General features: G+C 51.8%; 1 protein-coding gene across 4 annotated transcripts in view; it reads right to left on the reverse strand.

Moving 5' to 3' along the window:
* The window catches only part of CDHR2 (cadherin related family member 2), an 87,494-nt gene that overhangs the window by 40,398 nt on the left and 24,058 nt on the right, over positions 1-23,038 (reverse strand). For 3 of the 4 annotated variants that reach the window (XM_029584068.1, XM_029584065.1, XM_029584066.1), the window contains 8 exons: positions 18,518-18,584; positions 14,595-14,666; positions 11,361-11,500; positions 9,852-9,905; positions 6,758-6,847; positions 5,687-5,773; positions 826-951; positions 601-744 (listed from right to left, as the gene is read on the reverse strand). In XM_029584068.1, the coding sequence (XP_029439928.1) occupies positions 601-744; positions 826-951; positions 5,687-5,773; positions 6,758-6,847; positions 9,852-9,905; positions 11,361-11,500; positions 14,595-14,666; positions 18,518-18,584 (780 nt within the window). Of the gene's footprint in view, positions 1-600; positions 745-825; positions 952-5,686; positions 5,774-6,757; positions 6,848-9,851; positions 9,906-11,360; positions 11,501-14,594; positions 14,667-18,517; positions 18,585-21,925; positions 21,970-23,038 lie in introns of all 4 variants that reach the window. The other variant, XM_029584067.1, reaches the window with a different exon arrangement.

The raw sequence follows: 23,038 nt of genomic DNA on the forward strand, positions 1-23,038 counted from the left end.
GAGCACAGCCTCACCCCTCCCCTCCTATTCTCTGCAGCCTGCCTCAGAGGGAAGGCTCTTTCCTGCGGAGTGAGATTCAGCCTGCTGTCCCCACACATGCCTAGGGTGTCTATTGGCAAATCCAGATCTGCACAAACAGGGAATATTAAAGAATAGACAGTTCTGGGTATAAAAAAGCATTGGACAAGTGTTTGGAGCACAGGCCCATTAACGATTTATTAGCCAGGCAGACCTGGGAATTGCAGCTCCTCCATCTGGGCGGGTGTGACAGGGAATGGATCTGCTGGGTTTGATTGACAATAAGCCTGCCCCATTATGTTCCTAACTATAAATCTGAATCCCTTGGGTGTTTTGGGGCAGAGTACTCAAGCAGTACACTGGGTTTCCTCCTCTCACCTCAGTACTTTCAGCCCAAGCCTTCTTATCTGATAAGAGAGTTTCCCAGCTGTTCCTGGCAAGTAACACTGAATATATTTCAGAAGTTCAAAGCCAGGCAGGGAAGCCTCAGCATCTTCAGGACAGGCAGGAGTGGCGGAGCGCTCCCACGGTGCAGCACACCTGTGACATTGTGGGACATTCTGAGCGAAAATGTGATCTTACCAGAGCAGAGTTCTCCAGGACTGTGACCATATCCATGACATTAAGGAACTGAGGGTCCAAGTCAGGCACATCAATGACATTGAAAGATATGTAAGCAATGCTGCTCTGATGCAGCCATGTGTTATTCAGAAGTCCCCCACTGTCCTGCAACAGAAAGAAAGATGACCTGATGTTCTTCCATCACAAGCGGCAGGGAGAAGTCCCTGTACTTGGAAGAGACCTCACCGTGGCGTTGATCTTCAGCTGATAAAAATTGCTGTATTTGTTGTAGCTCAGACTGCCATTGAGGATCACAACTCCCGACTCAGTAATGAGAAAGAGCTGGCTACTTTCTTCACTTCTCGGAATCACCTGAATGGCAAAGCACAAAACGCACCTTTCAGTCACCAGAATCTACCCCAGTTAGGCAGAGAAAGCCAGGAGAAAGAACCAAGATCTTGACAGCTTCCTCCCATTCTGCAGGAAGGTAACTCAAAAGCATAAGAAATTGCTCTACTGGGTCAGACCAAGGCAGCGGCAGATTCACGAGGTCGGATCGGCCCGGGTATTTGCCGCCCAGGCCGGCCCAGGACACATCACGTGGTCTGCCGAGTGCGTCTCTGTCACAGCCACGCACGGCAGACCACGTGACTGGAGCGATCGCCCACTGGGGGATGCCCGATCCGCCCCTGGACCAAGGGCTGTCTCCAACAGTGGCCAAGCCAGGATCCCATAGATCAGATCCCATGCTTCTTGTTTATAACCAAGATAATCAGTGGCTTTCCCAAATCTACAGGGCTAATAGTGCTTTATCGACTTTTCTTCCAGAAACTTTAAACCCGGCTATGCTAACTGCTTTTACTTTCTCCTCTTCCAACAAATTGTGTACTGAGTGAAAAAATACTTTCTACGATTTGTTTTAAGTGTGTTATTAGCTTCAGGGAGTGTCCCCTAATCTGTATTATTTGAAAGGATAAATAACCATTCCCCATTTTCCCATTCCACCCATGATTTTATAGATCTCTATCAAATCTCTCAACCATCTCGTCTCCTGGCTATAGTGCCCTAACCTATTTAACCTTATCTCATAGGGGAGCCATTCCATCCCCTTTCTTTTATGGAGTACACAGTTACATCCCGCAGGATGATGTGGTAACTTCTCTGGGGTGCATGGTAACATCCTGCAGGAAGGTCACATAACTTCTCTGGGGTGCACGGTTACATCCAGCAGGAAGGTCACATAAGTTCTCTGGGGTGCACAGTTACATCCTGCAGGAAGGTCACATAAGTTCTCTGGGGTGCATAGTTATATCCTGCAGGAAGGTCACATAACTTCTCTGGGCTGCACGGTTACATCCAGCAGGAAGGTCACATAACTTCTCTGGGGTGCACGGTTACATCCTGCAGGAAGGTCACATAACTTCTCTAGGTTGCACGGTTACATCTAGCAGGAAGGTCACATAAGTTCTCTGGGGTGCACGGTTACATCCTGCAGGAAGGTCACATAAGTTCTCTGGGTTGCACGGTTACATCTAGCAGAAAGGTCACATAAGTTCTCTGGGGTGCACGGTTACATCCTGCAGGAAGGTCACATAACTTCTCTGGGATGCACGGTTACATCTAGCAGGAAGGTCACATAACTTCTCTGGAGTGCATGTTTATGTCCAGGAATGAGGCTGATAGCACTAACTTTTAAAAAGGATATAGAATAGTTTTTATACTAGTCCATGGGGGAAAACTGACAGCCACTCAGCAGCACATGGTTTGGAGGGAGGAATTATCAAAGAATACTGGTAAGCCAAGTAGTTAGAGTGTTCAAATACAGAGGTGGTTGTAAAAGCTGGGAAAAGCCAGATGTATTTACAGAGCATGCAGATAAAAATGACTCTAAGCTGATAATAAACCAGCTGTAGGTGCATATAAAAATAGAAATACAAATTAACATACTTTAAAATGAAAGTATCTGAATGTCAGAAGTCTGAAAAAAGAGACTGGCAAGTTAGAACGTAGGGCATTAAAGGAAGATAGATGGCGCCGGCCATCCATTGCTCCTACCATGTGACAGGGGCTGACCAATGGTACCGATAGCCCCTGTGACATAGTAAGGTCAAAGGCTATCAGCGCCATTTTGAATACCGGCAGGCGAGGGCGTGAGTGCAGGAGATGGTTCCCAGACCCCCCGCTGGACCACAAGGGAGTTTTGATAAGTCTCGGGAGGGTCAGGAGGGTGGGGGGTTTGTTTAAATTCACTCCTTTAGACCAGTGATCCCCAACCCTGTCCTGGGGCCCACCAGCCAGTCGGGTTTTCAGGATATCTGCAATGAATATGCATGAGAGAATTTGCATGTTATGGAGGCAGTGCATGCAAATTTTTTCTCATGCATATTCATTGTGGATAGCCTGGAAACCCGACTGGCTGGTGGGCCCCCTGGACAGGGTTGGGGACCACTGCTTTAGACAGCCGAATAATTCGGTGAAGATTTGTTGTATTCGTGGGGAATTGCGATACATTTCGCTTCCCCACGAATACCACAAATATGGCCCTATACGCTACGGATTACCAATACGTAGGAAATGAATGCACACCTCTAATAATCACACTGGAAATATTGTTTGATGGTGGTGACTCTGATGGACTAGAGGAACTCACTGTGAAACTGGACAACTTAAGAACGCAGACAGAGAGACTAAAAAGTAATAAATCACCGAGACTAGATGGTTTGCACCCCAGAATTCTGAAGGAACTAAAATATCAAACTGCAGATCTATTTCTGGTGATTTGTAACCTATCATTTAAAACAGCCATGGTGCCAGAAGACGGTGGCCAATGTGATGCCAATTTTCACAAAGGGCTCCAGGAATGATCCAGGAAACTATAAACTGGTAAACTTGATGTTGGTTCCAGGCAAAATGGTAGAAGCTATTCTTAAAAACAAAATTACTGACCACATAAATAAACATGGTTTGATGGTAGATAAATATAGGGATAAAGGTGATTTCAGAAGCCATCTGACAAAGTCCCTGATGAGAAACTTCTCAGGAAATTGGGAGGTCATAAGATGGGAAGCAGTGACCTACTGTGGATTGGTAATTGGATAAAAGACAGGAAACGAAGAGCAGGACTAAATGGTCAGTTTTCTAAACGGAGAAAGGTTGTTAGTGGAGAGCCTGCGGGGTCTATATTGGGACCTGTGCATTTAGTGTATTCATATCTGAGCTGGAGAAAGAAACGGTGACCAGATTTGCAGATGACATAAAATTGTTTCAAGTCATTAAAACAGCAGGGGATTGTGAAGAGCTGCAGAAGGACCTTGTGAGACTGGGTTTCTTAAAGGCAGAGGCAATTTAACGGGGACAATTGCAAAGTAATGCACGTAGGGGAAAAAAATCCCAACTACAGGTACACAATGCTGAGCTCTGTATTAGAAATCACTGCCCAGGAAAAGGACCCCGGAGTCCTTGTGGACGACATCTCCGTGTTCGGCTCGGTGTGTGGTGTTAGGAATTATTTGGAAAGGAACAGAGAACAAAGCTGAGAATATCATAAGGCCTTGTACAGGTTCATGGACACGGCGTGCGGTTCTGGTCACCCCATAGCGGATATAGAAAAGGTCCAGCGAAGGGCGACAGAAATGGTAAAGGGGACGGGAAAGCTCTTATGTAGAAAGCATAAACAGATTAGGGCTCTTTAGCCTGGAAAAGAGATGACAGGGGATATGATCGACATTTATAACATCATGAGTGGGGGTGGAATGGGTAAATAAGGAACGGTTATTTATCCTTTCAAACAACACTAGGGCTAGGGGACAGTCCATGAAATTAGCAACCAACAGGTTTAAAACACTTCCTATGATTTATTTTTTATTTTTTTCACTCTGTGCCCACCAAGCTGTGGAATCTGTTGCTAGAGGACGTGGTCAACGCAAGTAACACGGTGAGGTTCGAAAGAGGGTTGGACAAGTTTATGAAAGAGAAGTCAATATTCTGTATGTTTTTATGTGCCTCACCCTGAATTTTGGAGGACACGGGAAACAAATGCTTATTCATAAATCCATGAGCAGTTATTAGCCAGGCAGACTTGGGGAAAGCCGGCGCTTATCCCTGGGAGTGAGATACAAGAAATGCATCAACTATTGGGGATCTGCCGGGTGCTTGCGACCCAGACTGGACCCTCTCGGAGACAGGACCTTGTTCTGACCCAGCAGGGCACTTCTTATGTTCTTATGTACAGGATGCTGGGCTCGATGGACCTCGGTCTGACCCAGCCTGGCCCTTCTTATGTACGGGATGCTGGGCTGGATGGACCTTGGTGTGACCCAGCCTGGCACTTCTTATGTACAGGATGCTGGGCTCAATGGACCTTGGTGAGACCCAGCCTGGCACTTCTTATGTTCTTATGTACAGGATGCTGGGCTCGATGGACCTTGGTGTGACCCAGCCTGGCACTTCTTATGTTCTTATGTACGGGATGCTGGGCTCGATGGACCTTGGTGAGACCCAGCCTGGCACTGCTTATGTTCTTATGTACGGGATGCTGGGCTGGATGGACTTTGGTGTGACCCAGCAGGGCACTGCTTATGTTCTTATGTACGGGATGCTGGGCTGGATGGACCTTGGTGTGACCCAGCAGGGCACTGCTTAAGTTATATGTTCAGGAAATGTTAACTTTGCTTGCTGCATGCCGACTAAGTGTTTTCTGTCGCACTGTTTGTAGCTGCAGCTTGTTTCCTCTCTGACAGTCTACATGCAGCCCTCAGCTTCTCAACCTGTTACCACGGTCGTACTTCACTGAAGGAGGAGCAGAGGCAGCACTGTCTTCCTGCAGTAATATTAAGGCTGTCTGTCACTTCTTGTGGGGATGGATGAACCTTCTTTCAGTGGTAACAGAGAACTATGGTTGAGGAGAGATAACAGAAGGCTTGACATTGGGCTCTTATCCAGCTAAAAATGTTAGCCAGATAAACTTAGGAAGAGTGTGCATAACAAGAAGGATGTACAGAGAAGCTGCTTCTGTCCTGAACCCAGTCCCAAGCACTGTGGGCCCTGATAGCAGCCCCACTTCAGTGAGGGAGACCAAAAATAGGCCCAGCTCCCATCTCACCCTTACCTCCATGATGCTGTAAGTCATTGCCACGTCGGGCTCGTCGGCATCCCGCGCAGTCACGTTGAAAAGCGAGCTACCCATGGTGCTGTTCTAGAACACAGAACACAGGCAGACAACAGGGCTAGAGAGCTCATCTACTGCTAAAACCTCCAGGCAAATTTCCAAAAGGTCCACTTTGGAACAAAGTCCAGGGGACATTTCACCTTTTGAGGCAGAAATCAGGAGCCAGTAGGACTCAAAGATCTGCAGAACTACAATTCCAAAGGCTGGCCTGAGGTTCCAGAGGCAGCACCATGTCAAGGTACCATGGACCCACAGAGACTGGGGAGCCTTGCTGAGTGACCTCAGATGCCAGTGCCCCTATCTGGTACGCTCTGCTCTCAGTAAGAGACCAGAACAAGCAAAGCTACTATTGCACTTCCTGCCAATATAAAAAAACATAGAAAAGGACCAAACGGTGCATCCAGTCTGCCCAGCAAGCTTATGGTGGCATCTGCTGCGCCATACAGGTCTCCCCCTTACTTAGCTTCCCAAACCCTCAAAGTCAGGGCCCTTGTTGCTTGCCGTTTGAGCCCAATTCCCTGTCACCTCTTGCCATTGAAACATCGGTTTCAATCACAGCACCTTCAGGAGCCAGCTCGAAGGCTCAGTGGCAGTGCCATGTAAAGGCAGCCGGAGCTGGAGATGCTGCAGAAGGAGCTCTCACAGCCCTGGTGGAGAATGACTCAGCCATCGTACAATGGTGACACCGAGTGACTGGATTCAGGTCCCCACAACTGCAGGGTTCCAGGAGGAGACCTGGAACATGGCCCCCAGCCGAGGATACACTAAGTTGGGAGGGGAAAAATCCTCTGGTTTTTGTGAAAGAAGGCACTTGGTACCAGATCCTGGTTCTGACTGAACAGGATGAGAAAGACAACTTCAGACAGTACTGACCACACCAGCCCTGGACATCCAGGGAGGAGACAATTGACTCTCAGACCCCAGGAACATCGCTGGGACAGGCCAAACAGCCAGACTATGGGTCACTCAGCAAGACCTAAAGTATTTCACAATCATGGACAAGCACTGCACCTCCATAATATCCGCCACATAGGGTGTATTCTGGAAAACTGGAGCATTGTCATTACAGTCTGATACAATCACAGTCATTGTCTTAACCACCTGCAAAGCAAAATATTTCAAAATCATTACAAGTAAAGTACATCTGTACACCCAAACACTCAGACACAGTGCACCTCACTCCTGCCCTGCAGCACCCCCTGCTATTCCAGTACTGAGACCCCACACACAGCTCTGCCAATGCACCTCACTCCTGCCCTGCAGCACCCCCTGCTATTCCAGTACTGAGACCCCACACACAGCTCTGCCAATGCACCTCACTCCTGCCCTGCAGCACCCCCTGCTATTCCAGTACTGAGACCCTCACACAGCTCTACCAATGCACCTCACTCCTGCCCTGCAGCACCCCCTGCTATTCCAGTACTGAGACCCCCACACACAGCTCTGCTAATGCACCTCACTCCTGCCCTGCAGCACCCCCTGCTATTCCAGTACTGAGACCCCCGCACACAGCTCTGCTAATGCACCTCACTCCTGCCCTGCAGCACCCCCTGCTATTCCAGTACTGAGACCCCCACACACAGCTCTACCAATGCACCTCACTCCTGACCTGCAGCACCCCCTCCTGTTCCAGTACTAAGACCCCCACACACAGCTCTACCAATGCACCTGCCTTGCAGCACCCCCTGCTATTCCAGTACTGAGACCCCTCACACACAGCTCTGCCAATGCACCTCCCTCCTGCCCTGCAGCACCCCCTGCTATTCCAGTACTGAGACCCCCACACACAGCTCTACCAATGCCCCTCACTCCTGCCCTGCAGCACCCCCTGCTATTCCAGTACTGAGACCCTCACACAGCTCTACCAATGCACCTCACTCCTGCCCTGCAGCACCCCCTCCTGTTCCAGTACTGACCCCCACACACAGCTCTACCAATGCACCTGCCTTGCAGCACCCCCTGCTATTCCAGTACTGAGACCCCTCACACACAGCTCTGCCAATGCACCTCCCTCCTGCCCTGCAGCACCCCCTGCTATTCCAGTACTGAGACCCCCACACACAGCTCTACCAATGCACCTCACTCCTGCCCCGCAGCACCTCCTGCTATTCCAGTACTGAGATCTCACACACAGCTCTGCCAATGCACCTCACTCCTGCCCTGCAGCACCCCCTGCTATTCCAGTACTGAGACCCCCACACACAGCTCTGCCAATGCACCTCACTCCTGCCCTGCAGCATCCCCTGCTATTCCAGTACTGAGACCCCCACACACAGCTCTACCAATGCACCTCACTCCTGCCCTGCAGCAACCCTGCTATTCCAGTACTGAGACCCCCACACACAGCTCTGCCAATGCACCTCCCTCCTGCCCTGCAGCACCCCCTGCTATTCCAGTACTGAGACCCCACACACAGCTCTGCCAATGCACCTCACTCCTGCCCTGCAGCACCCCCTGCTATTCCAGTACTGAGACCCTCACACACAGCTCTGCCAATGCACCTCACTCCTGCCCTGCAGCACCCCCTGCTATTCCAGTACTGAGACCCCTCACACACAGCTCTGCCAATGCACCTCCCTCCTGCCCTGCAGCACCCCCTGCTATTCCAGTACTGAGACCCCCACACACAGCTCTACCAATGCACCTCACTCCTGCCCCGCAGCACCTCCTGCTATTCCAGTACTGAGATCTCACACACAGCTCTGCCAATGCACCTCACTCCTGCCCTGCAGCACCTCCTGCTATTCCAGTACTGAGACCCCCACACACAGCTCTGCCAATGCACCTCACTCCTGCCCTGCAGCATCCCCTGCTATTCCAGAACTGAGACCCCCACACACAGCTCTGCCAATGCACCTCACTCCTGCCCTGCAGCACCCCCTGCTATTCCAGAACTGAGACCCCCACACACAGCTCTGCCTATGCACCTCACTCCTGCCCTGCAGCACCCCCTGCTATTCCAGTACTGAGACCCACACACACACACAGCTCTGCCAATGCACCTCACTCCTGCCCTGCAGCATCCCCTGCTATTCCAGTACCGAGACCCTCACACACAGCTCTGCCAATGCACCTCACTCCTGCCCTGCAGCATCCCCTGCTATTCCAGTACTGAGACCCCCACACACAGCTCTACCAATGCACCTCACTCCTGCCCTGCAGCACCCCCTGCTATTCCAGTACTGAGACCCTCACACACAGCTCTGCCAATGCACCTCACTCCTGCCCTGCAGCATCCCCTGCTATTCCAGTACTGAGACCCTCACACACAGCTCTGCCAATGCACCTCACTCCTGCCCTGCAGCACCCCCTGCTATTCAGTACTGAGACCCTCACACACAGCTCTACCAATGCACCTCACTCCTGCCCTGCAGCACCCCCTGCTATTTCAGTACTGAGACCCTCACACACAGCTCTGCCAATGCACCTCACTCCTGCCCTGCAGCACCCCCTGCTATTCCAGTACTGAGTCCCTCACACACAGCTCTGCCAATGCACCTCACTCCTGCCCTGCAGCACCCCCTGCTATTCCAGTACTGAGACCCCCACACACACAGCTCTGCTAATGCACCTCACTCCTACCCTGCAGCACCCCCTGCTATTCCAGTACTAGTCTTCCAAAAGTAACCATGAATACAGGATTCATCTTACAGGCTTGGCTACAGTGTCAGCCCACGTGGACTTGAAACAAGGAAAGCCTGCAGCAGCAGTAAGAGGTAAAGAACTGGGCCATCAGAGAAGTCAAGGGTAACCGGAATTGGACCAAAGTGAGGCGAGAACAGGGTGAAGGGAGGTGAGATGGAGGGAGGTGAAACAGAGATGAGAAGAAAGTTGAGCCATTACCAGTTTGAGGAGGAGAGACAGAGAGGAGAGGGGAGGTGGATGAGGGAGACATGGAGGGAGAGAGTGGAGGTGGAGTGTGGCATTAGAGAGAGGAAGAGGAGAGGGAGAAAAATGAAGGGAGGAGAGACAAAGAGGGGGACGAGTTGGGAAGTGAAATAAAGAGAGGGGAGGAGGGAGAAGGAGTGCAATATGGAGAGGCCACAGAGAGAGGTGGAGTAACGGAGCCCCGTGTGTCCTGATTGGCCTTCTCTCTATGACGTACCTTTTGATGAATACGATCATCAACTGTAATAAAAACAGGGAACACTGGTTTTATCTGTAAAAATAAAAAAATGGTAAATTTCACGTTCACAAAGAAAGACATTTATGAGATGTGGAAAGGATTTCAGGAAGTTGGGGATTCTTCAGAGATTTGTGAGAGGTCTGAGAAGTATAGGGGTCTCAGGAGGAGTTTAGGAAATGTGAGAGGATTAGGAGAAGAATAGGAAGCGGGGAATGTCTCAGGAGGTTGTCAGAAGTGTGGGAGTTGCTGGAGATTTCAGGGAATGGGATCTCTAGAAATGTATAGGAGGTGTAGGAAGTCTCAGGAGGACGTTGCAGGTGAGGAGGTCTCAGTAGGTTGTTGGTGGTGTGGGGGGACTCTGTAGGCGATGGGAGTGATTGGGAGGTGTAGGAGGTCTCAGGAGGAAGTTGCAGGTGAGGAGGTCTCATTAGGTTGTTGGTAGTGTGGGGGGCTCTGGAGATTTGTAGGAGATGGGAGTGATTGGGATGGTAGGAGGTTTCAGGAGGATGTCTCAGTAGGTTGTTGGTAGTGTGGGGGATCTGGAGATTTGTAGATGGGAGTGATTGGGAGGTGTAGGAGGTCTCAGGAGGACGTTGCAGGTGAGGAGGGCTCAGTAGGTTGTTGGTGGTGTGGGGGATCTGGAGATTTGTAGGAGATGGGAGTGAATGGGAGGTGTAGGAGGTCTCAGGGGGACATTGCAGGTGAGGAGGTCTCATTAGGTTGTTGGTAGTGTGGGGGGCTCTGGAGATTTGTAAATGGGAGTGATTGGGAGGCGTAGAAGGTCTCAGGAGGACATTGCAGGTGAGGAGGTCTCAGTAGGTTGTTGGTGGTGTGGGGGACTCTGTAGGAGATGGGAGTGATTGGGAGGTGTAGGAGGTCTCAGGAGCACGTTGCAGGTGAGGAGGTCTCAGTAGGTTGTTGGTGGTGTGGGAGACTCTGTAGGAGATGGGAGTGATTGGGAGGTGTAGGAGGTCTCAGGAGCACGTTGCAGGTGAGGAGGTCTCAGTAGGTTGTTGGTGGTGTGGGGGACTCAGTAGGAGATGGGAGTGATTGGGAGGTGTAGGAGGTCTAAGGAGGACATTGCAGGTGAGGAGGTCTCAGTAGGTTGTTGGTGGTGTGGGGGATCTGGAGATTTGTAGATGGGAGTGATTAGGAGGTGTAGGAGGTTTCAGGAGGATGTTGCAAGTGAGGAGGTCTCAGTAGGTTGTTGGTAGTGTGGGGGATCTGGAGATTTGTAGATGGGAGTGATTGGGAGGTGTAGGAGGTTTCAGGAGGACGTTGCAGGTGAGGAGTCTCAGTAGATTGTTGGTGGTGTAGGGGATCTGGAGATTTGTAGGAGATGGGAGTGAATGGGAGGTGTAGGAGGTCTCAGGAGGATGTTAGAGATGTGGAGGTCTCAATAGGTTTTTGGAGGTATGGCAGTCTCTGGAGATTTGTAGGAGATGAGATCTCTGGAGAATTTAATTCTATTGTCAGAGTGTCTCTCACCTCATAATCCAAAGGGACTTTAAGTGTTACATATCCCGTCGTTTCATTCACAGTAAAGTGATACGAGTTTGTTCCTTCCATACCATAATACAGTTGGTCATTATCTGTATCACGGGCAACAAGTCGAAATGCAATGTGGCCTGTGTGTATGAAAAAGATTTGCCATCAAAAAGGGAGAACTGTGCACTGTGACACCTGTCACCTGTGCCTTGCTCTATACCTCACAGATACACAGAGACACCACAAGGGGGCAGGCTACAAAAAGGTTACACTTTCATGTCCCTCATAGGATCAGGTGGTAGGACCTTAACCCTGTATAATAAAGCTTATGAAGAGAGACTTAACGATCTGAACACGTTACTGAACCCGGAAGGAAAGGCGAAGTAGGGGACATATGATAGAGACATTCAAATATCTCAAAGGTTTCCTTGCACAGGAGGGGAGCCTCTTTCAATGGAAAGGAGGATCTAGAACAGGGATGGCAAACTCCAGTCCTCGAGTGCCACAGACAGGCCAGGTTTTCAGGATATCTACAATGAATATGCATGAGGAAGATTTGCATGCACTGCTTCCATTTTATGCAAATCAATCTCATGCATATGCATTGTGGATATCCTGAAAACCTGGCCTGTTGTGGAGTTCACCATCAGTGCTCTAGAATGAGGAATCATGAGATGAGGTTGATAGGAGGAAGACGCAGGTGTAATCTTAGGAAATATTTCTTTACAGAGAGGGTGGTGGCTGTATGGAACGGCCTTCCCCATGGAGGTGCTGGAGACAAGGACAGGATGTGAATTCAGGAATGCATGGGACAAGCACAGGGGCTCTCTGAGGGGGAGGAAGGGACTCTACAGAGAGGGTGGAGGCTGCATGGAACGACCTTCCCCGTGGAGGTGGTGGAGACAAGGACAGGATCTGAATTCAGGAATGCATGGGACAAGCACAGGGGATCTCTGAGGGGGAGGAAGGCACTTTGCTGACCTGAAGGTGTGGATGGGCAGACTGGGGGCTGAGTGCTCTTTATCTGCCCTCATGTTCTATCTTTCTATATTGTGCAGGTCCATCCTCAGCCCCAGGGTTGTCCATCTGTCTGTCTTTGGTAGTGAGCAGACCAGGAGGTCCTGAAGAATCGAGTCATTCCTTCTTGTGTTCCCAACCCTCCCTGGCTAATAATGTGTTTTGGATTTTTCCTCCAGGAGCTTGTCCACATCTCTTTGAAACCTCGCTCTGCTCGCTGCCTTTACCACACCCTCCGGGAACAAATTCCACAGCTCGATTGTGCGCTGAGTGAGAAAGTTGTAAATCTGCTGGCTGTCAGTTTCACGAAGCGTTGCAGAGATAAATCTCTCTCCCTTATTTACCTTTCCTACCCCTTTCCGGATTTTCTAAACTTTATCCTCTCCCCTCTGGAAGAGCCCGAATCTGTGTAGCCTCATCACTTGGGTTGCTCTTTTCCAGCTCCACTCTGTCTGTTTTGAAATGTGGCAGCCAGCGGTTGCACCAAGGCTCCATACAGAGGCGCTACGCTATTCATATTCTGCCAAAAGCGGAATATATTCAGACAGCCGGATAAACGTATCTGGCTACCTTTGGAGGAATATTCAACAGTGCAGCCACACGACTGAATATAGCCAGATATCTGAACTCTTAGCAAGGTAAATCAGCTCCTCCCAGTTCCGCCCCTGGACTGCCCCGTATCTTGTCTGGTAACAACATTTCACCCATCCTCTTTTCCCCATACGGTACCCCAAAATGGTACAGAAAACATCAGGATAGTCAGGAGCCCTGCTCGCCCGTGACAGAACTCAAAGCCTTCCCAAAGGGCAGTGGTGCACTGCACTAATGCACTACAAGTGCACCGACCTTACAAGCAAGCTCACGTTCAAATAATAGTGCAAGCCTCTTTTGCTAAACTCACATTGCTGCATCTTCTTAAACCACTTTAGGACTGTGCTGCAGTCTCTGGCATTTTCCTCACTCCTTGTATACACGGCTTTCACAGAAGCTGTTCAGAGCAGACCACTGCAGCTCGCCTACTGACCGGTACAAATATTGGTGATCATACAGCCCCAGGCCATCGGAGAATGCAATACAAGCTAGCAGTCATCATACACAACCTTCTAAATCCTATCACCTCCCCCGCTGAACCTCTACACCCCTACAAGACGACTTTCATCCTGTCTTTCCACAACATGGGCAAAGCATGTTCATAGCCAGGAGCTCCCAGCCCTCACAGAACACTTTTATTCACCTCAGCCTTTCCAGCAGCCTGCGAGCAGTAGATTTCTTCGTGAATATTGTTTAACAAGTCCTTGTAAGCAGAGCTGGCACCAGCAATGCATAATTGTTAGGCCACTGTAAGTATTGATTGTCTATTCTGTATTTACAGATTTTACTGTTTACAGTAGGTTATGTGCTGCACCCTGAACTTTGGAGGGTACGGGCAATACGTAAGTCATTTTAAATAAATAAGGTGGAGAACCTCTTACTCTCAGGACTAGCAAACAGTCACCAATCCACCGAAGGGCAAACCCAGCTGGAGGGGGGAGAATTTGACATCCTGCTATAAATATAAATGTCAGAGGAAGACTCCCCCAGGGCTGCTCCGTCTCTCATGAGCCGCCTTCACCCGGGAGCCACTGTGATGGGAAGCAGAGGAAAGGGAGCCCAGACTCCCAGGACCTGGCAATGCTGCTTCATCTTAGTCACAAAACGACGCAGCAGCCACATGGAAAGTGCAAGAAAAGGATAAAGAGGATGGAAACCCTGCCTAACAACTAAATAAATATAGGGCTCCTTAGCTTTGAAAGCCGGGGATGTGATTGAGATTTATAAAATGAGTGGGGTGCAGCAGGTACGTAGGGAACAGTTCTTCAACCTTTCAAACGACAACCGGCAAAATAAAAACAAATCCTAGAAAATACTTTCTCACTCAGCGCAGGATAAAGCTGTGGAATCTGCTGCCAGAGGACGTGGTGGAGGCGACGAGCACAGCGGGGTTTAAAGGAGGTTTGGACAAGTTCCTGGAGGAAATGTCCGCACATTACTAGCCAGGGAGATTAAAGAAAGCTCCTGCCACTGCTGGGAATGAACAAGAGAGATTGGACCTACTTTAAGGGCTCTGCTTGGTACCTGCACCCGGCTGTGACCCAGCTTAGCCCTTCTGCCTGTGCTAGAGCCACTGGACTGTCAGAGACAGAGGCCAAGGAGATTTCCTCCCGTCTTCAAACTCACCCTCAGGAAGGTCCTCTGGTAACGTCACTAAAGTCATGTTGGATTCAAAAACAGGAGGCATCAGTCCTGAAACTGGAGCAGACACATAAATGAGTTGGGAGGGAGAGGCCATTAAAGGGGGACAGAGGGTTCCTTTAAAAAACAAGGAGCATCAGACACCAGCACAGACTGAGGGAGCCCCTCTCCCTGTATCAGATACCAGCACAGACTGAGGGAGCCCCTCTCCCTGTATCAGACACCAACACAGACTGAGGGAGCCCCTCCCCCTGTATCAGACACCAGCACAGACTGAGGGAGCCCCTCTCCCTGTATCAGATACCAGCACAGACTGAGGGAGCCCCTCTCCCTGTATCAGACACCAGCACAGACTGAGGGAGCCCCTCCCCTGTATCAGACACCAGCACAGACTGAGGGAGCCCCTCCCCTGTATCAGACACCGGCACAGACTGAGGGAGCCCCTCTCCCTGTATCAGACACCGGCACAGACTGAGGGAGCCCCTCTCCCTGTATCAGATACCAGCACAGACTGAGGGAGCCCCTCTCCCTGTATCAGACACCAGCACAGACTGAGGGAGCCCCTCCCCTGTATCAGACACCGGCACAGACTGAGGGAGCCCCTCTCCCTGTATCTGACACCAGCACAGACTGAGGGAGCCTCTGTTCCTGTATCTGACACCAGCACAGACTGAGGGAGCCCCTCTCCCTGTATCAGATACCAGCACAGACTGAGGGAGCCCCTCTCCCTGTATCAGACACCAGCACAGACTGAGGGAGCCCTCCCCCTGTATCAGACACCAGCACAGACTGAGGGAGCCCCTCTCCCTGTATCAGACACCAGCAAAGACTGAGGGAGCCCCTCCCCCTGTATCAGACACCAGCACAGACTGAGGGAGCCCCTCTCCCTGTATCAGACACCAGCACAGACTGAGGGAGCCCCTCCCCCTGTATCTGACACCAGCACAGACTGAGGGGGACCTTTTCCCTGTACCTGACACCAGCACAGACTGAGGGAGCCCCTCTCCCTGTATCAGATACCAGCACAGACTGAGGGAGCCCCTCTCCCTGTATCAGATACCAGCACAGACTGAGGGAGTCCCTCTCCCTGTATCAGACACCAGCACAGACTGAGGGAGCCCCTCTCCCTGTATCAGATACCAGCACAGACTGAGGGAGCCCCTCTCCCTGTATCAGACACCAGCACAGACTGAGGGAGCCCCTCCCCTGTATCAGACACCGGCACAGACTGAGGGAGCCCCTCTCCCTGTATCTGATACCAGCACAGACTGAGGGAGCCCCTCTCCCTGTATCAGACACCAGCACAGACTGAGGGAGCCCCTCCCCTGTATCAGACACCGGCACAGACTGAGGGAGCCCCTCTCCCTGTATCTGACACCAGCACAGACTGAGGGAGCCCCTCTCCCTGTATCAGACACCAGCACAGAATGAGGGAGCCCCTCTCCCTGTATCAGACACCAGCACAGACTGAGGGAGTCCCTCTCCCTGTATCAGACACCAGCACAGACTGAGGGAGCCCCTCTCCCTGTATCAGACACCAGCACAGACTGAGGGAGCCCCTCCCCCTGTATCAGACACCAGCACAGACTGAGGGAGCCCCTTCCCCTGTATCAGACACCAGCACAGACTGAGGGAGCCCCTCTCCCTGTATCAGACACCAGCACAGACTGAGGGAGCCCCTCCCTTGTATCAGACACCAGCACAGACTGAGGAAGCCCCTCTCCCTGTATCAGACACCAGCACAGACTGAGGGAGCCCCTCTCCCTGTATCAGACACCAGCACAGACTGAGGGAGCCCCTCTCCCTGTATCAGACACCAGCACAGACTGAGGGAGCCCCTCTCCCTGTATCTGACACCAGCACAGACTGAGGGAGCCCCTCTCCCTGTATCAGACACCAGCACAGACTGAGGGAGCCCCTCTCCCTGTATCAGACACCAGCACAGACTGAGGGAGCCCCTCTCCCTGTATCAGACACCAGCACAGACTGAGGGAGCCTCTGTTCCTGTATCTGACACCAGCACAGACTGAGGGAGCCCCTCTCCCTGTATCAGACACCAGCACAGACTGAGGGAGCCCCTCCCCCTGTATCAGACACCGGCACAGACTGAAGGAGCCCCTCCCCCTGTATCAGACACCGGCACAGACTGAAGGAGCCCCTCCCCCTGTATCAGACACCGGCACAGACTGAGGGAGCCCCTCTCCCTGTATCAGACACCGGCACAGACTGAGGGAGCCCCTCCCCCTGTATCAGACACCAGCACAGACTGAGGGAGCCCCTCCCCTGTATCAGACACCGGCACAGACTGAGGGAGCCCCTCTCCCTGTATCAGACACCAGCACAGACTGAGGGAGCCTCTGTTCCTGTATCTGACACCAGCACAGACTGAGGGAGCCCCTCTCCCTGTATCTGACACCAGCACAGACTGAGGGAGCCCCTCTCCCTGTATCAGACACCAGCACAGACTGAGGGAGCCCCTCCCCCTGTATCTGACACCAGCACAGACTGAGGGAGCCCCTCTCCCTGTATCTGACACCAACACAGACTGAGGGAGCCCCTCCCCCTGTATCAGACACCAGCACAGACTGAGGGAGCCCCTCCCCCTGTATCAGACACCAGCACAGACTGAGGGAGCCCCTCCCCCTGTATCAGACACCAGCACAGACTGAGGGAGCCCCTCTCCCTGTATCAGACACCAGCACAGACTGAGGGAGCCCCTCTCCCTGTATCAGACACCAGCACAGACTGAGGGAGCCCCTCTCCCTGTATCAGACACCAGCAAAGACTGAGGGAGCCCCTCCCCCTGTATCAGACACCAGCACAGACTGAGGGAGCCCCTCTCCCTGTATCAGACACCAGCACAGACTGAGGGAGCCCCTCCCCCTGTATCAGACACCAGCACAGACTGAGGGAGCCCCTCTCCCTGTATCAGACACCAGCACAGACTGAGGGAGCCTCTGTTCCTGTATCTGACACCAGCACAGACTGAGGGAGCCTCTGTTCCTGTATCTGACACCAGCACAGACTGAGGGAGCCCCTCTCCCTGTATCAGACACCAGCACAGACTGAGGGAGCCCCTCTCCCTGTATCTGACACCAGCACAGACTGAGGGGGACCTTTTCCCTGTACCTGACACCAGCACAGACTGAGGGAGCCCCTCCCCCTGTATCAGACACCGGCACAGACTGAGGGGGACCTTTTCCCTGTACCTGACACCAGCACAGACTGAGGGAGCCCCTCCCCCTGTATCAGACACCAGCACAGACTGAGGGAGCCTCTGTTCCTGTATCAGACACCAGCACAGACTGAGGGAGCCCCTCTCCCTGTATCTGACACCAGCACAGACTGAGGGAGCCCCTCCCCCTGTATCAGACACCAGCACAGACTGAGGGAGCCCCTCTCCCTGTATCAGACACCGGCACAGACTGAGGGAGCCCCTCTCCCTGTATCAGACACCAGCACAGACTGAGGGAGCCCCTCCCCCTGTATCAGACACCGGCACAGACTGAGGGGGACCTTTTCCCTGTACCTGACACCAGCACAGACTGAGGGAGCCCCTCCCCCTGTATCTGACACCAGCACAGACTGAGGGAGCCCCTCTCCCTGTATCTGACACCAGCACAGACTGAGGGGGACCTTTTCCCTGTACCTGACACCAGCACAGACTGAGGGAGCCCCTCCCCCTGTATCAGACACCAGCACAGACTGAGGGAGCCCCTCCCCCTGTATCAGACACCAGCACAGACTGAGGGAGCCCCTCCCCCTGTATCTGACACCAGCACAGACTGAGGGAGCCCCTCCCCCTGTATCAGACACCAGCATATATTGAGGACTTCACACTTTGCCCACAATCTTATCAGCAGTTATGGTTTTCTTAATAACAGCAATGAATAATGTTAATAACTTACCTGTGCTGAGCAGAAAAAGTGAGAGGATCAGTAGCTGGCTCCTCATCTTGTGTGGCCAGTGTAAGCCCTGCATTAATGAGGAGAAAGCTGGATGTCATTGCACATGGCCTGTAACCTGGAAACAGAGCTCATACAGCGCTGCGTTGTACCTTGCGTGGCTGTATTACCAGGACTATCGCATGCAAAGCCTGCAAAGTGATTCTCCCACTCTGTCCATGTTGTCTAAGGCTTTCAGTCATGGCTGGCTATGTCACCCCAATAATGCTTGAAGCATATCTAGCATGAATGTGCAAGAGAGAGAGAGAGAAAACCGGCAGAATTGATGACTGGGACAATTATCGCCCAATATCTAACCTGTCTTTCATCACTAAAGTTCCAGAAAAAGCAGTGCTATCCCAATTAGAAGACAATAATCAGGCCGAGCGCACCCTTAGCCCCCGTTTATACGGCAGCCTTCACGGAAGAGGCCTCCTGTAGCACAGCACAGCTACAGGAAGGTTCATAACAATGATGGAGCCGGAGACGTCAGCCTTCAGCCGGACACCTTTTGAGATACCCCACTAAATGCCTCTGAATATTGATCACATAATAGCACATTAAAGGAGCGAGACTGGGAGAAGTCATCTGTGAACGCTGAAGGTAGTTTGTACGCCCATGGGTCATTGTTGTACCTCTGCCTGCGAACCTTCACCGAGAAACGCCCCCCAGAGTTTCCTTCTGAAAATTTGGAGGAATGTGGATAATTTTGAAGAACTTGCAGGGTTAAAGTACCCATGGGGATTTCAAAATAAAATCCTCTCACTTACTTTTTCTTCCATCCCAAACCAGCACGATCTGGACTCTGTGCTTCACAAAGTGTCTGTGATGGCCTTGCTAAGCTGACCCCAGAACTTGAATGTCTGCTTTTGGGTGATTTGTAAGGGGGAATGAAGTCGGAGTGGTTATAGAGCTGGAGCTGCAGGGTTTACATTGAGAGTCTGGGCCACCCTATAGAGGCGCCATATTGCACTCTTACATGGAAGAATTGGGTGAATGATGCTGTCAAATAGTTTTTCTGGGGGGGTTAAAGCTGTCCAGCCGCACTCGGCCCCCTGCAGAGGAGGAGGAGGCAGGGCGCCGCAGGCCCTGGACTGAATGTCCTTCCTGCTGTCGGGCCAGCGCCAGGATGGAGGGCACCTATGAAAATTTGGTGCTGGCAGTAGCTGCCTTTATCTGGGCCTGCTCCAAGGACCCTGTAGACTGGGGGCTCAGGGCAATTGCCCTGTTTGCCCCCCCCTAAAATGCCAGGGAAAAAAGGGTGACAAGACATTTTTTTTGGTGGGAGGGAGCCACTCGCTGCCCTTTCACCCCCTGTAGTGTCCCATAAAGCAGAGAAGAGGCGTCAGCTCCAGCCGGTGGCAGCAGAAGCCTTCCCCTAACCAGTGGGTTCATACAACACGCTCAACCCCTTCCTTGCTAATTTGTTAGAACAGGTTTTCTGAAAAAAGCATTAGCATTTGCTCCCAATGTTACAATAATGTTACGTAATGGGGTGTTTTAGTGTGCTCTTGGGCCTCAGCCCGACCCCAGAAGGATCCAGGACCGAACCAAGGGTTGACGGCGTGTTCCAGCACGGCGGGACTACAGTCTTACCCTCTGCCGGGCCTGCAAGCTCCCAGCACCAACAACATAAAGATGTTGGTAGGGGAATGGTCCTCCGACCGTTCCGAGCCCTTTCGGATCTGCCACTTGGATCGGCATGGAGCAGCAGGCCGGCCTGAGGATGAGGGCAGACGGAGGCCTTGACATGAAGACATGACACCAGGGCTGTTGAAGACATGACACCAGGGCTGATGCAACGGCATCAGAGATGGGGAACTTGACAAGTCCAGATGAGACGAGAAGCTGGACAGGAGGACATTGGCAATGTCTCTCAGGGCGCCCTGAGAGACATTGGCACTGTCTCTCAGGGCGCCCTACTCAGCCCACCTTCACGGGCAGACCCAATGGGCTGGTCGCGGACCACCCTGTCCCACTGCACGCGCCCTACACAGCCCGAGGAGGCTGGTCACGGACCACGCGGAGAGCGGGACGAGCGCAGGGAAGAATCCAGCCGAGGCAGAACTTCGACGACGGAGCCATATGTCATCCGGAGCTCCACAAAGGCTGGCAGGACAAGACGGCTCAGGAGCACAGGAACCAATTCCACCTGCAGGTCACTCCAAGCTCGGGAAAGACGTCATCCGAGGGACCAAAGGCCTGACAGGAACAGAAGGCTCAGGAGCGCTGAAGACACAGGAGCAAGACACCAAGGAACCTGGGACATCAGGAAGCGGAAGATCAAAAGACGAGACACCTGGACGGGGACCTCAGGCAATCAAAACATGGCATGACGAGGAAGACGAGACGAGGAGCTCCACGAAGAAGACAGAAGACCTGACGGAGCTCTGGCAGGCAGGAGCCTCCACAGCGAAGTAACTCCGAGGCAAGGCCAGGACCAACCCTTTTATAGGGCTGTAGCAGGAAATAGTCCATAGGTGGGACCCAGGGCATATCCGGCCGTGGGCCCTTTAAATTATGAAGAGAGGTGCGGTCGCGCACCTAGGAGGAAGGAAGCTGACTGTGCAGGGCCGTGGACAGAGGTCCTGCACCGATGTCCAGACGCAGGCGCAGGGCTGGGCCTGAGGGCAGGCCCCCGATGACGGCAGCGGCTCCAGCCACGAAGAGGTCGTGGACGTCGGGGGTGGCTCCGGCCGCGAAGAGGGCCCGACTATGGCGGCGACAAGCTGCGCCGGGCTCGGCAGAAAAAGGCAGCAGACGGGAGGTGAGCAGGGCCTGCTCGCGGGGATTAGCTCCGCGGGCAGGGTTCATAAGAAATAAGACTAAGAATTAAAGCTATAAATCAGTTATAGCACAGGTCATTAGTCTTGAAAACACTGGAAACGGCAGCACAGAAAGTGGTGAAAAAATAAGTACATGTAAGAGTACAAATCTCATTAATAAAATCTTTCACAGTTTACTGCAACTGAACCCAGCTCTTGATTGGGCTGGAGGAAAGGTTCCTGCGTTTACCCAGCACCAGTTCCCAAAACTGCGCATTTATCTGGACAGGAAAGATTAACGGGAGCTTCCGCCACTGACCCCACGGGCTAACAGTCTGCAGCCCTCTGCCCAAGCTGTGCCACCGTCCTACTGCCCTGCCCTCTACCCCAAGAACCTGGAGGGGGAGGAAGGGGAATCCAGAGGCAGGGGGGGGGGGTGGAGAAGGACTGAAAACAACGGAACCTATCCTTTTACAAAGGAGGTTCAAAAATGCACTGGAAATAACATAAATCTAATAGAAAAGTACAGACGTAATCATAAAGCACAAGCCTGAAAGTCCCCCACCCCCAGCAAGAGGCCCTTCAGCCTCTCGACCCAAGCACTCACAGGAGCTCCTGCAGCTGCCACTTCCCCCAGCATCTCTTCGTCTTCTGTGGATTGAAAAATAGGACAAATGTATAGGATACAGGACAATGTCTTTACAAAACAGGTCTGTCCTGTATAAGCAGGACACTGACCTGCTGTATTTGTCATGTAGTCCAAATAGCCAAAAGTGTGATAAAATTAAAGCCAGGAACAGGTACGGAGTGAGGTGGTAAGCCTAGGATGAGAGAGTAGCAGGTAGAGGAAGTCAGGGGAGGGGGACTGACTGTTGCACTAGGTTTTCAGCACTACCTGCTTAATCACATGGAGCATTAAAGAGCCATAAAGGGGAGAAGAGAAAATGTACCATATACAGAGAAGAGGAGGCAAAGACAACGCACATGAAAGGGAAATATTCAGAGGCAGGGGAAAGTCCTAATCCACTTACACCTGCGGTGTTTCTATGCCGGGAGCTCTGCTTCCTTTTACAGGACCTGAGTATCCTCACTATTATATCGCTGTATGATTGGGAGAACCCAGCTTACAGCCAACTTCATAGAAACATGACGGCAGAAAAAGACTTCATGGCCCATCCTGTCTGCCCATCCATCCAATTAATTCAGCATTATAATTCCCATCACTTCCACAGAGATCCCCTGTATTTATCCCATGCTTTCCTGAATTCACATCCTGTCCTTGTCTCCAGCACCTCCATGGGGAGGCCATTCCATGCATCCACCACCCTCTCTGTAAAGAAATATTTCCTTACATTACACCTGAGTCTACCCCATTTCACCCTCATCCCATGATCCCTTGTTCTAGATCCTCCTTTCCATTGAAAAAGGCTCCCCTCCTGTGCATGGAAGCCTTTGAGATATTTGAATGTCTCTTTCATATCTCCCGTATCTCGCCTTTCTTCTAGGGTGTACAAGTTTAGATCTTTAAGTCTATCCTCATATGCTTTATGATGAAGACCACTGACCAATTTAGCAGCCACCTCTGGCCCGACTCCATCCTGTTTATATCTTTTTGAAGGCGCAATCTCACAGAGCATATAGAAAGCCATGGTTTAATGGGACACAGCCAGCATGGATTTACCCAAGGCAAGTCTTGCCTCACAACTCTGCTTCATTTTTA

This window comes from Rhinatrema bivittatum, chromosome 18, assembly GCF_901001135.1.
Source record: "Rhinatrema bivittatum chromosome 18, aRhiBiv1.1, whole genome shotgun sequence".
In the NCBI taxonomy this organism is placed as follows: domain Eukaryota; kingdom Metazoa; phylum Chordata; class Amphibia; order Gymnophiona; family Rhinatrematidae; genus Rhinatrema; species Rhinatrema bivittatum.